Source organism: Electrophorus electricus, chromosome 8, assembly GCF_013358815.1.
Source record: "Electrophorus electricus isolate fEleEle1 chromosome 8, fEleEle1.pri, whole genome shotgun sequence".
Taxonomy (NCBI): Eukaryota; Metazoa; Chordata; class Actinopteri; order Gymnotiformes; family Gymnotidae; genus Electrophorus; species Electrophorus electricus.
Window position 1 is genome coordinate 2,265,576 of NC_049542.1, and position 16,041 is coordinate 2,281,616.

Consider the following 16,041-nt stretch of genomic DNA (forward strand, 5'->3'; position numbering starts at 1 on the left):
GAATACTGCTCTCTGATAAATATTGTTCTACCCAACATCAGCCCATAGAGAGAGAGAGAGATGGCAAAGACCCATGATGCCATGCACCAACCCACAGACTGTAATTAAGTTTACATACCATGTTAAATGTATTGTTTTGGTTATGTGGATGTGTTTGGTTTGTTTAGCTTAGCCTGTCTCCACACATCACTGCCGTTTTAGCACTTTAGATTAGTTACCTCCCATGTGAAGTGCTATATTTTAGTCATTTTCCCTCATTATTCTATTTCTGTTTTGCCTGTTGCTGTGTGTTCATGATCAAGAGATGATGTCACACACTATGTCCTTCATCTTGATGCTACGGTATGTTTCTTTTGAACTACGGTATTTATTTAATGTAGAAATACAATGCACCACATGTCAATGAAAATAATAGAGATAGTTACAGAGTAAATAAACTTTTTTTTTTACATGCCTGTGCATCTGTGAAGTAAAGCATGAAGATGCTGTCTTTATTGTGGACTTGATTGTCCTTGATTTACAGCTCTGGAAGAAAATGATCAGTTTTTCTAGTTTTACAATTGATGGATATGTGTTTGACCAGGCTGAGCAGTTTTATTTTATTCTATAAACTACTGGCAACATTTCTTCCAAATTCCAGATAAAAATATTGTATTTTAGAGCGTGTTTTTATGAAAATGACTAATGGTCAAAATAACAAAACAGTTACAGAAATTTCAGACCACAAATAATGCAAAGAAAACAAGCTCATAATCATTTATAAACAACACAGTACTAATATTTCAACTTAGGATGAGTCAACAAATCAATATTTGGTGGAATAACCCTGATTTTTAATCACCGCTTTCATGTGTCTTGGCATGCTTTCCAGCAGTGTTTCACATTGCTGTTGGGTAACTTTATACACTCATGGCACAGAAATTCAAGGAGCTCAGGTTTGCTTGATGGCTTGTGATCATCATTCTTTCTCTTGATCACATTCCAGAGGTTTTCATTAGGGTTCAGGTCTGGAGATTGGGCTGGCCATGATAGGATCTTGATTTGGTGGTCCCTCATCCACACTTTGATTGGCCTGGCTGTGTGACATGGAGCATTGTCCTGTTGAAAAAAACAACCATTAGAGTTGGGGAACATTGTCAGAGCAGAAGGAAGCAAGTTTTCTTCCTGCACAGTTTTGTAAGTGGCTTGATTCATGCGTCCTTCACAAAGACAAAGCTGCCCGATTCCAGCCTGGCTGAAACACCTCCAGATCATCACCAATCCTGCACCAAATTTCACAGTGGGTGTGAGATACTCTGGCTTGTAGGCCTCTCCAGGTCTCCGTCTAACCATTACATGACCAGGTCTTGGATAAAGCTTAAAATTGCACTCATCGGAGAAGATGACCTTACTCCAGTCCTCTACGGTCCAGTCATAATGGTCTTTTACTAACTTCAGTCTGGTTCTTCTTTGCTTCTCATTGATGAAGGGCTTTTTCTAGCTTTGCACAACTTCAGCCCTGCCTCCAGAAACCTGTTTCTCACCGTCCTCGCTGTGCAATTCACCCCAGCTGTTGCATGCCATTTTTTGTAGGTCACTTGACATGATTAAGTGACATTTGAATGAGGTGGCGATCATCACAGTCGGTAGATAGTCGAGGCTGCAAGTGCGGGTTAGGAAAGTGTTCTATTCGGTGCGAACAGACACAGGAAAAGAGCAGCGGTGCAGCAGTTAGTGATTCGGGTGTTTTCTTTTTAACGTGACCCGATCCCGGGGCTGGTATGGAGTCGTGTTTGTTTAAGGTGCTGATGCATTTGTTTTATAGGCAACTTGGGAGCAGGTTGCGTCCTGAATGAAAGGTAAAACGGTAAAAGTAAAAACGTTTTGAGCGGGTGAACGCAATTTTGGTAAACATGGAGTATGATGTAATGTGTTTGTTGATTTTGTGCTTACTTTGTCGTGATGTGGGATAATCTGTTGTGTATTTTGTGTGCAGGGGGCTGAGTCACATTTTTGTTCCCGCTATGAGTATTTCCTGATTCTGAGTTTTTCAGTAATGTAAGGTTTTATTGGGTGTGGTGTGTAAATATTTATCAGGAATTGTACTGATGAAGTGATTCATGTACGTGTGATGGTGACCACGTTAAAAGTCATTGAAGCCATTTGTGCTTAAACTCAGAACCAGATTTTCCACTCATTGTGTGTTTTAGTGTTATGTTTTTTAAATTGTATTAAACTTGTCTGACCTGGTACTGGTGGAGTTGCTTTTTTTAAAAAAAGGTGATACCTGTTGCACATACACAGATGGAATTTGCATAAAATACTGTTTAATGGTGGAACTCTCCCAAAAAGGCAACTTCTGTTCTTAAAGACTCAAGGTAATCTTTCACTGATATGGGTATTTTGTGTTATTTTCATGTTATGTGGCTTCATGTGACCTGTCGTACTACAGTCGTCATAGCAACACCAGGTCTGTTTACAACACTACTACATTAGTTGGAGCACTTGGAGCTGTTGTGTCTGTGTGCTCCTGGATCTCCTCCCACATGATCTACTGCCACCTCATGATTTACACATTAAGCACTGGCCACAAAGATTTGGAAGTAGGTGGCTTTGAAAAACAGATTCTTTGAGATGCTTTAATGGACAGTTTCACATGGCAGTAAAGTTCATTATGGGAGATTAAAAGAGGAGAAAGATTTTTTTTTTCAGCCTTGAATGATTTGAGGCTTAGATGAGAAAGCTACGCTATTCTAATCAGGTACACATACATTGTAAATTGTGTATGACTGACTACAAGGTCATATAGTTCTGAATAAAAAAGGAATGACTGATTGTACCTAAAAGCAGAAAATCAATATTATCTATAAAAATTACCAAAATATGACCACCACTTAACAGAGTATTTGATTTGACAGCCTCAAAGGGGAAATGCACAGTAGTTTTGGATGCTTTAGTTTTGGATGGCTGCTGGAGTCTGGTTCAAGACTTTCATTTCCTGTAGCTGTCCCATCACACTGTTATACTCTTCCTGCCGCACGGCGTCTGAGAGAGACGATGGATCAATCTCCAGGAACGCATAGGCATCCTTGGACTGTATTTTGAATATTTTAGCAGCTTTAACACAGGAACCACCAAAATTTGACCAAATCTGTAAAAGAGATACAAAACCATTTGGACAACTGTTCTGACTTACATAATGAACAATAGATTCCACATTATTCTTATCAGGCATTACTCTAATGTTCAGTGTTTTTGAATTTTAAAAAAATGTCATTGTATATTGTAATTTGACTTTACTGTAACTGTTTCAAATATCAGTTACCTCTGAAGCCTTTTGGATTGAATTCACAAATTCTTCTTTAAGTTCAGGTTCATCAACAAGATCTTCGTTAATAAACGTGTTTTTCTGCATGACACCCAACATACTGTGCACCTTTTCCCAGAAGTTTTTCATCTGAATCAGAATGTTCTGGAATTTAGTCAGATATCGCTGGACCTCGTTCAGGTGGACAGGGCTGGGTATAGAGCCTGGTACACACAAACAGAAACAGACTGCTTATTTAAACCAAGAATGAGTACAGGACAGCAAAATTGTGCAGTGTTTTGCTATGGAAGTGTTTTCAGAGCTCTGTGTCCTTTTGTATTCTTAAAATAGATTCTTTACAGTCTCATTTACTAATGTACATGTGTGGAGATGAACTGGTCCAGTAACACTACACACAGAACCCATGAGCTTATTCAAAAAACTGTTAACAGACACACAAGCATACATAACCAAAAACAGTCATCCAGCAGACATCACCAATCATCACTCACCATTGTCGATTTTTACTTTGGCCAGTTTCATCTGTAAGTCAATCTGTTGGACCTCAATGCTCCACCGTTGGTTCATCAGAGCCGTCTTTTGAGAGGTGAGCTGATTCAGCTGGTTTTCAAGAGCTTTCGTTTTTGCAGCAGCAGCGGGGGATGTTGCGGCATGGTAAATGGACTAGACGATTGGCCTAATGAACGGCACAATCGCAGCGAAGATTCCGAGGCCTGAGCTTTTGCTTGTCACATCCCTTACATAACTCTCAAGTTCCAGGTTTTTGGCATCTATCTTCGTTTTGGTTTCTTCAAGCTCGTTCCTAACTCTGGCAAGCTTTTCTTCAAGGGTCTTTATAGCTCCCTCCATTTCCTGAACTTCCTTGGAAAGCTTCTCAGACTTGGCCTCAGTGTTTGCCTTTTCATTGATGATGTCACTGGTAGTTGTGGCCACGTGTTTGTTGTGTTTAACATAGCTAAATATAAAAAATGTGAAAATAGTCAACATTCATTTACTTTGTGTGTCTGTAGGTTGAGAAGATTCCAGCAATTTGTTATCAGTCTATGTCACTGTGTCATTAAAGCTGCACTAGGTAACATTTGTTTGTTAAAATTGAAAGAATTCACATTACTAAGCCAAGAGGAAAAACCTTCTGCTAAAATATAGTGTCTTTCTGCGAGTCACACTATAAAGCATGAAATATTCATTGAGATTCAAAACTGTTGGATCAGATTTGGCAAGAGTTTTCTGAACTACATCAGATGTCTTTATGGATTAACGAATCACATGCACAGGATCAAAAACAAGGTCCAGCTCGATTGGCTGTTTCCCTGAGTAATGTTACAGGGGGCGTGGCTCACAGTTCTGATATACCTGTGCATGTGTACAGTGCTGAAAGTCAGTGAATTGAAGGATAGAGATACTGCCTCATATGGAGACATCAGAACGGCAACCCCAGTCATCCTCTGCAGCATTACCCGCATGTGACTCCTACACATTGTGTTGACTTTTCAGGGGTGGCAACAGCCTGCAGGGGTTCAGGAATGTTTGTTTATTTTTGATTGCTGTACAGGTACATTATGTTGGTGGTTTGCTAGCTAGCAAGCAAACAAGCAATTTGTTATTGATTTGGAATTTAATGTTATCTTGTGTATTGTACAAGGTAAATGTTAAGCTGTTTTATCTATGTAGCCAATGTTAGCTGGCAAATTCGCTAATATTATGATATAATCACTTTGCTGAGAGTGTCTTTTTTGTTTCAGAGTTTGTCCTCTCATGTCTGAACAAGGAAAGCCTTTAATCTCTCAGATTATTTCCAGTGCTACCGTCTCCCTCCTTTCATGTATGCAACTATAGCTTTAAATTAAACTTGGCTAACATTATGCCTGTGCTACCAGGCTGTAGCCTATCTGTTGGATGATTAGAAGAGTAAGTTAGATAATGCACTTACATCCTGAGAGAGCATTCCAGAGAGATCTGATCAAATTCTCTGTGAAAACTCCTTCAACATGAATGCACTCGCAATCATCAGATAAATTCACTTGGGGAAATGGAAGGCAGCACAACCCACTTTACAATATGTTCATGATTCATGCGGTTGCATACTTCCACCAGAGTGGTCGCCAATTCTAAAAATCTACATAGTGCAGCTTTAAAGTACAACATATGAATCTTCACATCAGCACAGGCGTCACAGACACCAGAATAAAACTGAAATTGAAGAACTCTAAAAGCTAATAATTATTTAACTTTCAAACTATTAATCTGACATGCATTTCTCTACTAACAGAACAGCACTGCTTCACACCATTTCTATACATCATGGTGATCTAGGCTGCAAAAAATACATGTTGTTACCTTTGCACCATCTTGTCCACATCTGCAATAAGTTCACCAATCCAGGTTCTTGCTTTTTCCAGGTACTTTACCGCCAGTGTTGGTTTGTTTTTTTCAATAGCTTGTATCAGCATTGGAAACAGTGATGAAACCAGGCTATGACTGGTGCCCATACACTGTGGTGGAAGGAATAACATAAGATATGCAGAATGTAATTTAGCATTTACCTCCCACCTTATATGACCTTTGCTGCTGCTGTTCCTCCATGTGATGGACATATTGGCTACAATCCAGTTACTGAGCTCATTAAGGATTCAGAGACATTTATGGTGATGTGATTACAAACATCTCGCCTCCTGCCTTTCAAATTGGTTCTGTGGTACTTGAGCAGGTCTGATTACAGGTCTGTACTCTGACACTGTGTGACCTTGTAGCTGTAGTACTTTTAACTCTTGTCTAGATTGATCATATAAGAATAAGTACACAGCAGATCACATCAATCTCCAATTATTAATCTCCATCAATAATCAGCCCCAAGAGGAAGGAGTTTATAGAGTTTTGACCAAGGCAGTGGGTCTGTCTCATCTTACCCAACTCTTTCTCCTGATATGTAAAAGCAGATTTCCAGCTAACAGAGAACATGCTCTGATTACATGCTCTTCAAATATAGAAACAGATGCTATTATGTTACAAAACCTCTAGTACTGAACATCTGTCAAAATTGTGATCTTCATTTACTTTGTTTTTCTTCCATTGATAACACTTTTAAAATAAACTGTTTGTCAGTTTAAGGATTTGGATTTTAATCTGGAATTACATTTTTTTTCCCAAATGAGAAGGCCATAATTTTACTTAATGTGTCATTATGCCAATCAGAAAGTCCTTTTGAAATGATCAAATTTGTTCTATGGAACAAAAGAGATTGTACAAATAAATCATTTTGTATTTTTAATATATGGTTTCTCATTTTATATATTTAGTTAATCAGCTATTTAAATCTACTGGATATTTCATTACATTTTTCTTTAGTGTTTTAGAGGACACTGATTCAGTACCTGGACAGGTTGATTCCAAAGATCTGACTGAATTTTGTTATCCCGAAAATGTAGCGTTCTACTAATAAGAATGTTTCAGTTGGTTATATTTCTCTTATAAGTCTAATGTTAATTATGGTGGCATGTAGTTTTGAATATCGCTTTATATTAATTTGCAAAATAATTTATCAACACATTTTCTAGAAAACTTTAAACTATCAGTTTGATATTTTTTTTTTGCTATGTCTGATATTTTAAGGTGAAGTGTTGCTGTAAATTCACTAGAATATCCAATCTGTCATTATACCTTTGGATTCCAGTGTTTTACACAATACGGTCATTGATTGTTATTAATTCATTATAAATTATTTTCTTCCTGACAGACAGAAACGACCAGAGATCTCACCCTACACTGACACCATACCTTCAGCAGAAGAGCTTCAGAGGATCCAAAGAGAAGTTGGGTTTCCCCAGCACGCTTCCTAAGGAGCCTCTCCAAGTTTGGAAACTTAGCCAGACACAGGCAGGAGATGTGGTACAGCAGGGATATCTGCTTAGAAGCTGGGAGAAGCTCCTCTGTGAATCCTGGACTCCATATGGAGTTGGTTGGCACAAGTAGTGCCAAGTAGTAGAATGAGCAACCTCTCACCTGCATCTAGATTGTATCAAGTTCACTGGAAAGACATGTTGTTTCATCAGAGGTGTGCTTTTCTTCCCCAGAAGAGAAATGCATACATCCCTGCTATTCACAGTTAACCTGCCACCTGGACATTAAGGTTAACTAGGCCTATAAAAGGTAGACTGGACTGACTTCACTGCCCACTATGAATCAAGGAAATATAGTTGCAATGTAGAAATCATAATAGACACATTGATTTTTAAATGAAGAGCAGAATTTATGCACAAAGAGAGCCAATTTAAGACCAAACCAGAGGAATTGTTAAAGAATCCTGAGAAAATGCACAACGTAAACTGTTCTTGTGCTTCAGATGACCTGCTCATGAGAAACCCCTGCATCCGCTCGACAGCCCAACACTAACTGCACAAGCAAAACTGTTCAAAATGGTTTCTTTTAAAAAAAGACCTGTGTCCTGTGTTAATGAGTGTCCTGTATATGACTTTGTATAGTAAACATCTTCAGACACAAGGCTTTGTCCTTCAGGAGTTTGTGGGATACACAGATATAAACTTCTCAATTCACCATTTTCAGCTGAATGTGGAAAGTCAGTAATGTCATAGAATCTACAATGGTGCAAAGTGGATGATTGTATTATATTTACTAAATGGATTAAAGTTATTAAGAACGAAGCAAATAAACAAATAAATATATAACGTGACAAATCTGAAATAGGCGGTTTGTGGCAGTCCAGCACAACTTCATATTTGAATTATCTATAGGACTTGATAGAAAAAATGTAAGAAATGCATCCCTCAGCATGTCTTCCAGCGAACCTGTTGACAAACGAGGTGCAGAAGGTGTCGCCTCTATTTTCTAGTTAGACTGGTCCTCCTCACTTTTGTAACAATATGATATCTGAAATAGGTCATTGTGGCAAGCCTGCAAAAGGTTTTGTTTAAATAATGCACAGGACTTTATGGGGAGGAGGGATTAAATTTCTGGTGTATTTCCTATATTAACCTAAAGGCAAAGGAAACTTCCTTTTTCTTTATCTTTCATCACCTTGTCTTGGGTTTCCTCAGACCTTTGACAGCAATTTCTTTCTGTGTAAGAGGCGGGGTGTGCATGGTATAAAGGTTCTCCAGTGAGACCTCAACACACTCAACCAGCAAGACGTACAAAGAGTTACAGGTAAGGTTCCCTTCTTAGTATTTGCACATTTTTTATTTTAGGTTCACGAACCAAAACATAGTCCAGTTGTTCTGTTTGATGATATCATTCTAATCTCTTTTACTGAATTATAGGATAACACTGTATACAAGTCTTACCTGGTCTTACATACAATGGCTAACAGCAAAGGCAAGTTTTAATTTATTATTTTTTTCAGAGTGATTGATTGTACTTTTTCCAATTCTTTAGGACATGAGAAGTTTTAGACATTATACCAGCATGGGTGGTTGACCACATGTTTCATTCAAATATGTTTTAACCGATTCACAGAACTTGTGCCAACCAACTCCGTATGGAGTCCAGGATTCACAGAGGAGCTTCTCCCAACTTCTAAGCAGATATCCCTGCTGTACCACATCTCCTACCTGTGTCTGGCTAAGTTTCCAAACTTGGAGAGGCTCCTCAGGAAGTGTGCTGTGGAAACACAACTTCTCTTTGGATCCTCTGAAGCTCTTCTGCTGAAGGTATGGTATCAGTGTAGGGTGAGATCTCTGGTCGTTTCTGTATGTCAGGAAGAAAATAATTTATAATGAATTAATAACAATCAATGACTGTATTGTGTAAAACACTGGAATCCAAAGTTATAATGACAGATTGGATATTCTAGTGAACTTACAGCAACACTTCACCTTAAAATATCAGACATTGCAAAAAAAAATATCAAACTGATAGTTTAAAGTTTTCTAGAAAATGTGTTGATAAATTATTTTGCAAATTAATATAAAGCGATATTCAAAACTACATGCCACCATAATTAACATTAGCCTTAGAAGAGAAATATTACAAATTGAAACCATTCTTATTAGTAGGACGCTACATTTTCAGAATAACAAAATAAAGTCAGAACTCTGGAATCAACCTGTCCAGGAACTGAATCAGTGACCTCTAAAACACTAAAGAAAATGTAATGAAATATCCAATAGATTTAAATAGCTGATTAACTAAATATATAAAATGAACAAACCAAATATTAAAAATACAAAACGATTTATTTTGTACAATTTCTTTTGCTCCATAGAACAAATGTGATTATTTCAAAAGGACTTTCTCACTGGCATAATGACACATTAAATAAAATTATAGCCTTCCCGTTTGGAAAAAAAAAATTAATTCCAGATTGAAATCCAAATCCTTAAAATAACACAAACAGTTTATTTTAAAAGTTCAAGTTCAAAGTTCAAATTCAAAGAGGTTTTATTGTCATTTCAGCTATATACAAATACACAACAAAAATGAGACAGTGTTCCTCCAGGACCATAGTGCAACATGAAACAACAGTGCAACAGACAACATGCTACACAAGTGCAAACACTCCAATATAGTGCAAAAATGTCATTAAATAAACATTAAATAAGCAATAATAAATACAGAACAGGACAAATACAAAATGAGTAGACAGTGCAATTATTTAGTGCAGTACTGGGCATATGTAAAGCTAGTTGTGCATATCAATCAGTGACATGCTACCCTGAACATAGCAGTCACCAGTAGCAGCCAGAACAGTTCAGAGTGCAGTGCTGGTTTAGTACAGTACTCTAGCAGCAAGTAGGATAATGTGCAAGACTGCAACAGGAGTGCATAGTTTTTGTGTGAGGTTTGACTTCAGCACTAGTCCGATGCAAAACAATGTGTGAGTGTGTGTATAGATATGTATGTATGTATGTGTGTGTGTGAGTGCGTATGTGTGTGTGTGTGTGTGTGTGTGTATGTGTGTGTGACTGTGTATAAGCATGTATAAAAGTGCCGATTTTGGAATCTGAATTGGAATTGTAGTTAGCCAGTGTTCAGGAGTCTAATGGCTTCTGGGAAGAAGCTGTTGCACAGTCTGGAGGTGCGGGACTGGATGCTGCGGTACCTTCTTCCAGATGGCAAAAGGGTGAACAGTTCATGTGAGGGGTGTGTGGGGTCTTTCACAATGTTGGTGGCTTTCCGGATGCAGCGTGTTATGTAGATGTTCGTGATGGAGGGAAGAGAGACCCCAATGATCTTCTCAGCTGTTCTCACTATTCTCTGGAGGGTCTTGCGGTCAAAGGCGGTGCAGTTCCCAAACCAGGTAATGATGCAGCTGCTCAGAATGCTTTCTACAGTATCTCTGTAGAAGGTAGTGAGGATGGGTGATGGGAGATGGGCTTCCCTCAGCTTCCGAAGGAAGTAAAGAGGTTGCTGGGCTCTCTTGGTGGTGGAACTGGTGTTCAGGGTTCAGGTGAGGTTCTCCGCTAAGTGAACACCAAGGAACTTGATGTTCTTGATGATCTCCACTGAGGAGCCGTTGATGGTAAGCGGGGAGTGATCTTGCCTTGCTCTCCTGAAGTCAACAACCATTTCTTTTATCTTGTCAACATTCAGATACAGGTTGTTGGCCTTACACCAGTTCACCAGTTCTCGCAACTCCTCTCTGTATGCTGACTCGTTGTCTTTGTTGATGAGACCCACCACGGTCGTGTCAGCGGCGAACTTGATGATGTGATTCGAACTGTGCATCGCTGCACAGTCATGAGTCAGCAGTGTGAACAGCAGAGGGCTGAGTACGCTGCCCTGGGGAGCACCAGTACTCAGTGTGGTGGTGTTGGAAGTGCTGCTCCCAATCCGGACTGACTGAGTGAGGTCTACCAGTCAAGAAATCCAGGATCCAGTTACAGAGGGAGGTGTTCAAGCCCAGTAAGCTCAACTTTCCAATCAGATGCTGAGGAACAATGGTGTTGAATGCTGAACTGAAGTCTATGAACAGCATTCTTACATAGGTGCCCTTTTTATCCAGGTGTGTGAGTGCCAGATGAAGTGTGGTAGAGATGGCATCATCTGTAGAGCGGTTGGAGCGGTGCGCGAACTGCAGGGGGTCCAGAGAAGGGGGAAGCTGGGTCTTGATGTGTCTCATGACAAGTCTCTCGAAGCACTTCGTGATGATGGATGTGAGTGCAATGGGACGGTAGTCGTTGAGACACAACACCACGGGCTTCTTAGGCACGGGGACGATGGTGGTGATCTTGAAGCATGTTGGGACCATGGCGCAGCTCAGAGAGATATAGAAGATGTCTGTCAGGACATCTGCAAGCTGGTCAGCACATTCTTTGAGCACACGACCTGGGATGTTGTCTGGTCCAGCAGCTTTCCATGGGTTAACTCCAAGCAGAGTACACCTCACATCAGCCGCCGTCAGGCACAGCACCTGGTCGTTTTGCGGAGGGATGGGCTTTTCTGCTGCAACGTTGTTCTGCGCTTCAAACCGTGCATAAGAGTCATTCAGTGCATCTGGGAGGGTGGCATCACTGTCACAGGAAGGTGATGTTTTCCTGTAGTTAGTAATGGCCTGAATGCCCTCCCACATGCGCCGTGTGTCACCCGTGTCTTTGAAGTGTCCATGGATCCTCTGTGCGTGTGCACGCTTTGCTTCCCTGATCGCACATGACAGTTTGGCTCTCGCTTTTCTGTCACCTGTTCTGAAGGCTGAGTCACGGGTGCTCAGTAGCATGCGCACCTCAGCAGGCATCCATGGCTTCTGGTTGGGGCATGTGGTGATGGTCTTGGAGACAGTAACATCATCAATTCACTTGCATAACATATGATCAATGGAAGAAAAATGAAATAAATGAAGATCACAACTGACAGATGTTCAGTAGTAGAGGTTTTGTAACATAATAGCATCTGTTTCTATATTTGAAGAGCATGTAATCAGAGCATGTTCTCTGTTAGCTGGAAGTTTGCTTTTACATATCAGGAGAAAGAGTTGTGTAAGATGAGACAGACCCTCTGGCTTGGTCAAAAGTCTATAAACTCCTTCTTCTTGGGGCTGATTATCATAACAGGTGGAGTGATAATCCCCACCTCATTAGGTGAGGCAGATGGGGTTGATGGTTCCGTGTAAATTCTTCATGTTATTAGGAGATTGATGTGATCTGCTGTGTATTCTTATATGATCAATCTAGACAAAGAGTTAAAAGTACTACAGCTAAAAGGTCACACAGTGTCAGAGTACATTAAGGAAAAAGGTTTAACCAATCAGTATGATCAAATTATTTCACCACTTTAATAAACTATGCACCTCAGTGCTTCACAGTACACCAGTAAACAGTTAAACAGTTAAAATGTTTTACAAGAGAGTCATAATACAAGCTGCTACTCTACTGCCTCAGTAACTGACGCTCTAGAACAGAAACCGTGATGATCTTCAGTAATCAGACCTGCTCAAGTACCACAGAACCAATATGGAAGTCAGGAAGTGAGATGTTTGTAATTACATCACCATAAAAATCTCTGAATCCTTAATGAGCTCAGTAACTGTGTTGTAGCCAATATGTCCATCACATGGAGGAACAGCAGCAGCAAAGGTCATATAAGGTGGGAGGTAAATGTTAAATTACATTCTGCATATCTTATGTTGTTCCTTCCACCACAGAGTATGGGCACCAGTCAGACCCTGGTTTCATCACTGTTTCCAATGCTGATACATGCTATTGAAAAAAACAAACCAACACTGGCGGTAAGGTACCTGGAAAAAGCAAGAACCTGGATTGATGAACTTATTGCAGATGCGGACAAGATGGTGCAAAGGTAACAACATGTATTTTTTGCAGCCTAGATCACCATGATGTATAGAAATGGTGTGAAGCAGTGCTGTTCTGTTAGTAGAGAAATGCATGTCAGATTAATAGTTTGAAAGTTAAATAATTATTAGCTTTTAGAGTTCTTCAATTTCAGTTTTATTCTGGTGTCTGTGACGCCTGTGCTGATGTGAAGATTGATATGTTGTACTTTAAAGCTGCACTATGTAGATTTTTAGAATTGGCGACCACTCTGGTGGAAGTATGCAACCGCATGAATCATGAACATATTGTAAAGTGGGTTGTGCTGCCTTCCATTTCCCCAAGTGAATTTATCTGATGATTGCGAGTGCATTCATGTTGAAGGAGTGTTCACAGAGAATTTGATCAGATCTCTCTGGAATGCTCTCTCAGGATGTAAGTGCATTATCTAACTTACTCTTGTAATCATCCAACAGATATGCTACAGCCTGGTAGCACAGGCATAATGTTAGACAAGTTTAATTTAAAGCTATAGTTGCATACATGAAAGGAGAGAGATGGTAGCACTGGAGATAATCTGAGAGATTAAAGGCTTTCCTTGTTCAGACATAAGAGGACAAACTCTGAAACAAAAAAGACACTGTCAGCAAAGTGATTATATAATAATATTAGCGAATTTGCCAGCTAACATTGGCTACATAGCTAAAACAGCTTAACATTTACCTTGTACAATACACAAGATAACATTAAATTCCTAATCAATAACAAATTGCTTGTTTGCTTGATAGCTAGCAAACCACCAACATAATGTACCTGTTCGGCAATCAAAAATAAACCAACATTCCTGAACCCCTGCAGGCTGTTGCCACCCCTGAAAAGTCAACACAATGTGTAGGAGTCACATGCGGGTAATGCTGCAGAGGATGACTGGGGTTGCCGTTCTGATGCCTCCATATGAGGCAGTATCTCTATCCTTCAATTCACTGACTTTCAGCACTGTACACATGCACAGGTATATCAGAACTGTGAGCCACGCCCCTTGTAATATTACTCAGTGAACCAGCCAATCGAGCTGGACCTTGTTTTTTATCCTTTGCATGTGATGTTAATTCATAAAGACATCTGATGTGGTTCAGAAAACTCTTGCCAAATCTGATCCAACAGTTCTGAATCTGAATGAATATTTCATGCTTTATAGGGTGACTTGCAGAAAGACACTATATTTTAGCAAAAGGTTTTTCCTCTTGGCTTAGTAATGTGACTTCTTTCAATTTTAACAAACAAATGTTACCTAGTGCAGCTTTAATGACACAGTGACATAGATTGATAACAAATAGCTGGAATCTTCTCAAACTACAGACACACAAAGTAAATGAATGTTGACTATTTTCACACTTTTAATATTTAGCTATGTTCAGCACAACGGAGACGTGGCTACAACTACCAGTGACATCATCACTGAAAAGGCAAACACTGAGGCCAAGTCTGAGCAGCTTTCCAAGGAAGTTCAGGAAATGGAGGGAGCTATAAAGACCCTTGAAGAAAAGCTTGCCGGAGTTAGGAACGAGCTTGAAGACACCAAAAGGAAGATAGATACCAAAAACCGGGAACTTGAGAGTTATGTAAGGGACGTGACAAGCAAAAGCTCAAGGCTCGGAATCTTCGCTGCGATTGTGCCGTTCATTGGGCCAATCGTCAAGTCCATTTACGATGCCACAACATCCCCCGCTGCTGCTGCAAAAATCAAAGCTCTTGAAAACCAGCTGAATCAGCTCACCTCTCAAAAGACGGCTCTGATGAACCAACAGTGGAGCATTGAGGTCCAGCAGATTGACTTACAGATGAAACTGGCCAAAGTAAAAATCGACAAGGGTGAGTGATGATTGGTGATGTCTACTGAATGACTGTTTTTGTTTATGTATGCTTGTCTGTCTTTTAACAGTTTTTTGAATAAGCTCATTGGTTCTGTGTGTAGTGTTACTGGACCAATTCATCTCCACATATGTACATTAGTAAATGAGACTGTAAACAATCTATTTTTAAGAATACAAAAGTACACAGAGCTCTGAAAACACTTCCATAGCAAAACACTGCACACTTTTGCTGTCCTGTACTCATTGTTGGTTTAAATAAGCAGTCTGTGTTTCTGTTTGTGTGTACCAGGCTCTATACCCAGCCCTGTCCACCTGAACGAGGTCCAGCGATATCTGACTAAAATCCAGAACATTCTGATTCAGATCAAAAACTTCTGGGAAAAGGTGCACAGTATGTTGGGTGTCATGCAGAAAAAGACGTTTGTTAATGAAGATCTTGTTGATGAACCTGAACTTAAAGAAGAATTTGTGGATTCAATCCAAAAGGCTTCAGAGGTAACTGATATATGAAACAGTTACAGTAAAGTAAAATTACAATATACAATGACATTTTTTAAAATTCAAAAACACTGCACATTAGAGTAATGCTTGATAAGTATAATTTGGAATCTATTGTTCATTATGTAAGTCAGAACAGTTGTCCAAATGCTTTTTGTATCTCTTTTACAGATTTGGTCAAATTTTGGTGGTTCCTGTGGTAAAGCTGCTGAAATATTCAAAATACAGTCCAAGGATGCCTATGCGTTCCTGGAGATTGATCCATCGTCTCTCTCAGAAGCCGTGTGGCAGGAAGAGTATAACAGTGTGATGGGACAGCTACAGGAAATGAAAGTCTTGAACCAGACTCCAGCAGCCATCCAAAACTAAAGCATTAAATACTACTGTGCATTTCCCCTCTGAGGCTGTCAAATCAAATTCTCTGTTAATTGGTGGTCATATTTTGGTAATTTTTATAGATAATATTGATTTTCTGTATTTAGGTACAATCAGTCATTCCTTTTTTAATCAGAACTATATGAAACTGTAGTCAGTCATACACAATTTACAATGTATGTGTACCTGATTAGAATAGCGTATCTTTCTCATCTAAGCCTCAAATCATTCAAGGCTGAAAAAAAAATCTTTCTCCTCTTTTAATTTC

At 39.4% G+C, this 16,041-nt stretch overlaps 1 protein-coding gene and 1 pseudogene across 1 annotated transcript; one reads left to right on the plus strand and one right to left on the minus strand.

The window, feature by feature from the left end:
* Nucleotides 1–3,415: 3,415 nt before the first annotated feature.
* On the minus strand, nucleotides 3,416–7,312 carry LOC118241848 (annotated as a pseudogene).
* A 1,109-nt stretch (nucleotides 7,313–8,421) lies between these two features.
* LOC118241872 lies at nucleotides 8,422–15,801 on the plus strand. The gene is made up of 7 exons (XM_035529238.1): nucleotides 8,422–8,467; nucleotides 8,581–8,635; nucleotides 8,777–8,970; nucleotides 12,900–13,054; nucleotides 14,435–14,898; nucleotides 15,190–15,395; nucleotides 15,570–15,801. Exons 2-7 carry the CDS (start codon nucleotides 8,620–8,622, stop codon nucleotides 15,765–15,767), a joined length of 1,233 nt encoding a protein of 410 aa, XP_035385131.1. The 5' UTR covers nucleotides 8,422–8,467; nucleotides 8,581–8,619; the 3' UTR covers nucleotides 15,768–15,801.
* Nucleotides 15,802–16,041: the final 240 nt, after the last annotated feature.

Excerpts from the sequence above, each read along its gene's own strand:
- LOC118241872 (XM_035529238.1), top strand. Across the intron at positions 8,971-12,899 it reads CTGAAGCTCTTCTGCTGAAG|AGTATGGGCACCAGTCAGAC; the intron begins GTATGGTATCAG and ends CTTCCACCACAG. Across the intron at positions 14,899-15,189 it reads CAAAGTAAAAATCGACAAGG|GCTCTATACCCAGCCCTGTC; the intron begins GTGAGTGATGAT and ends TGTGTGTACCAG.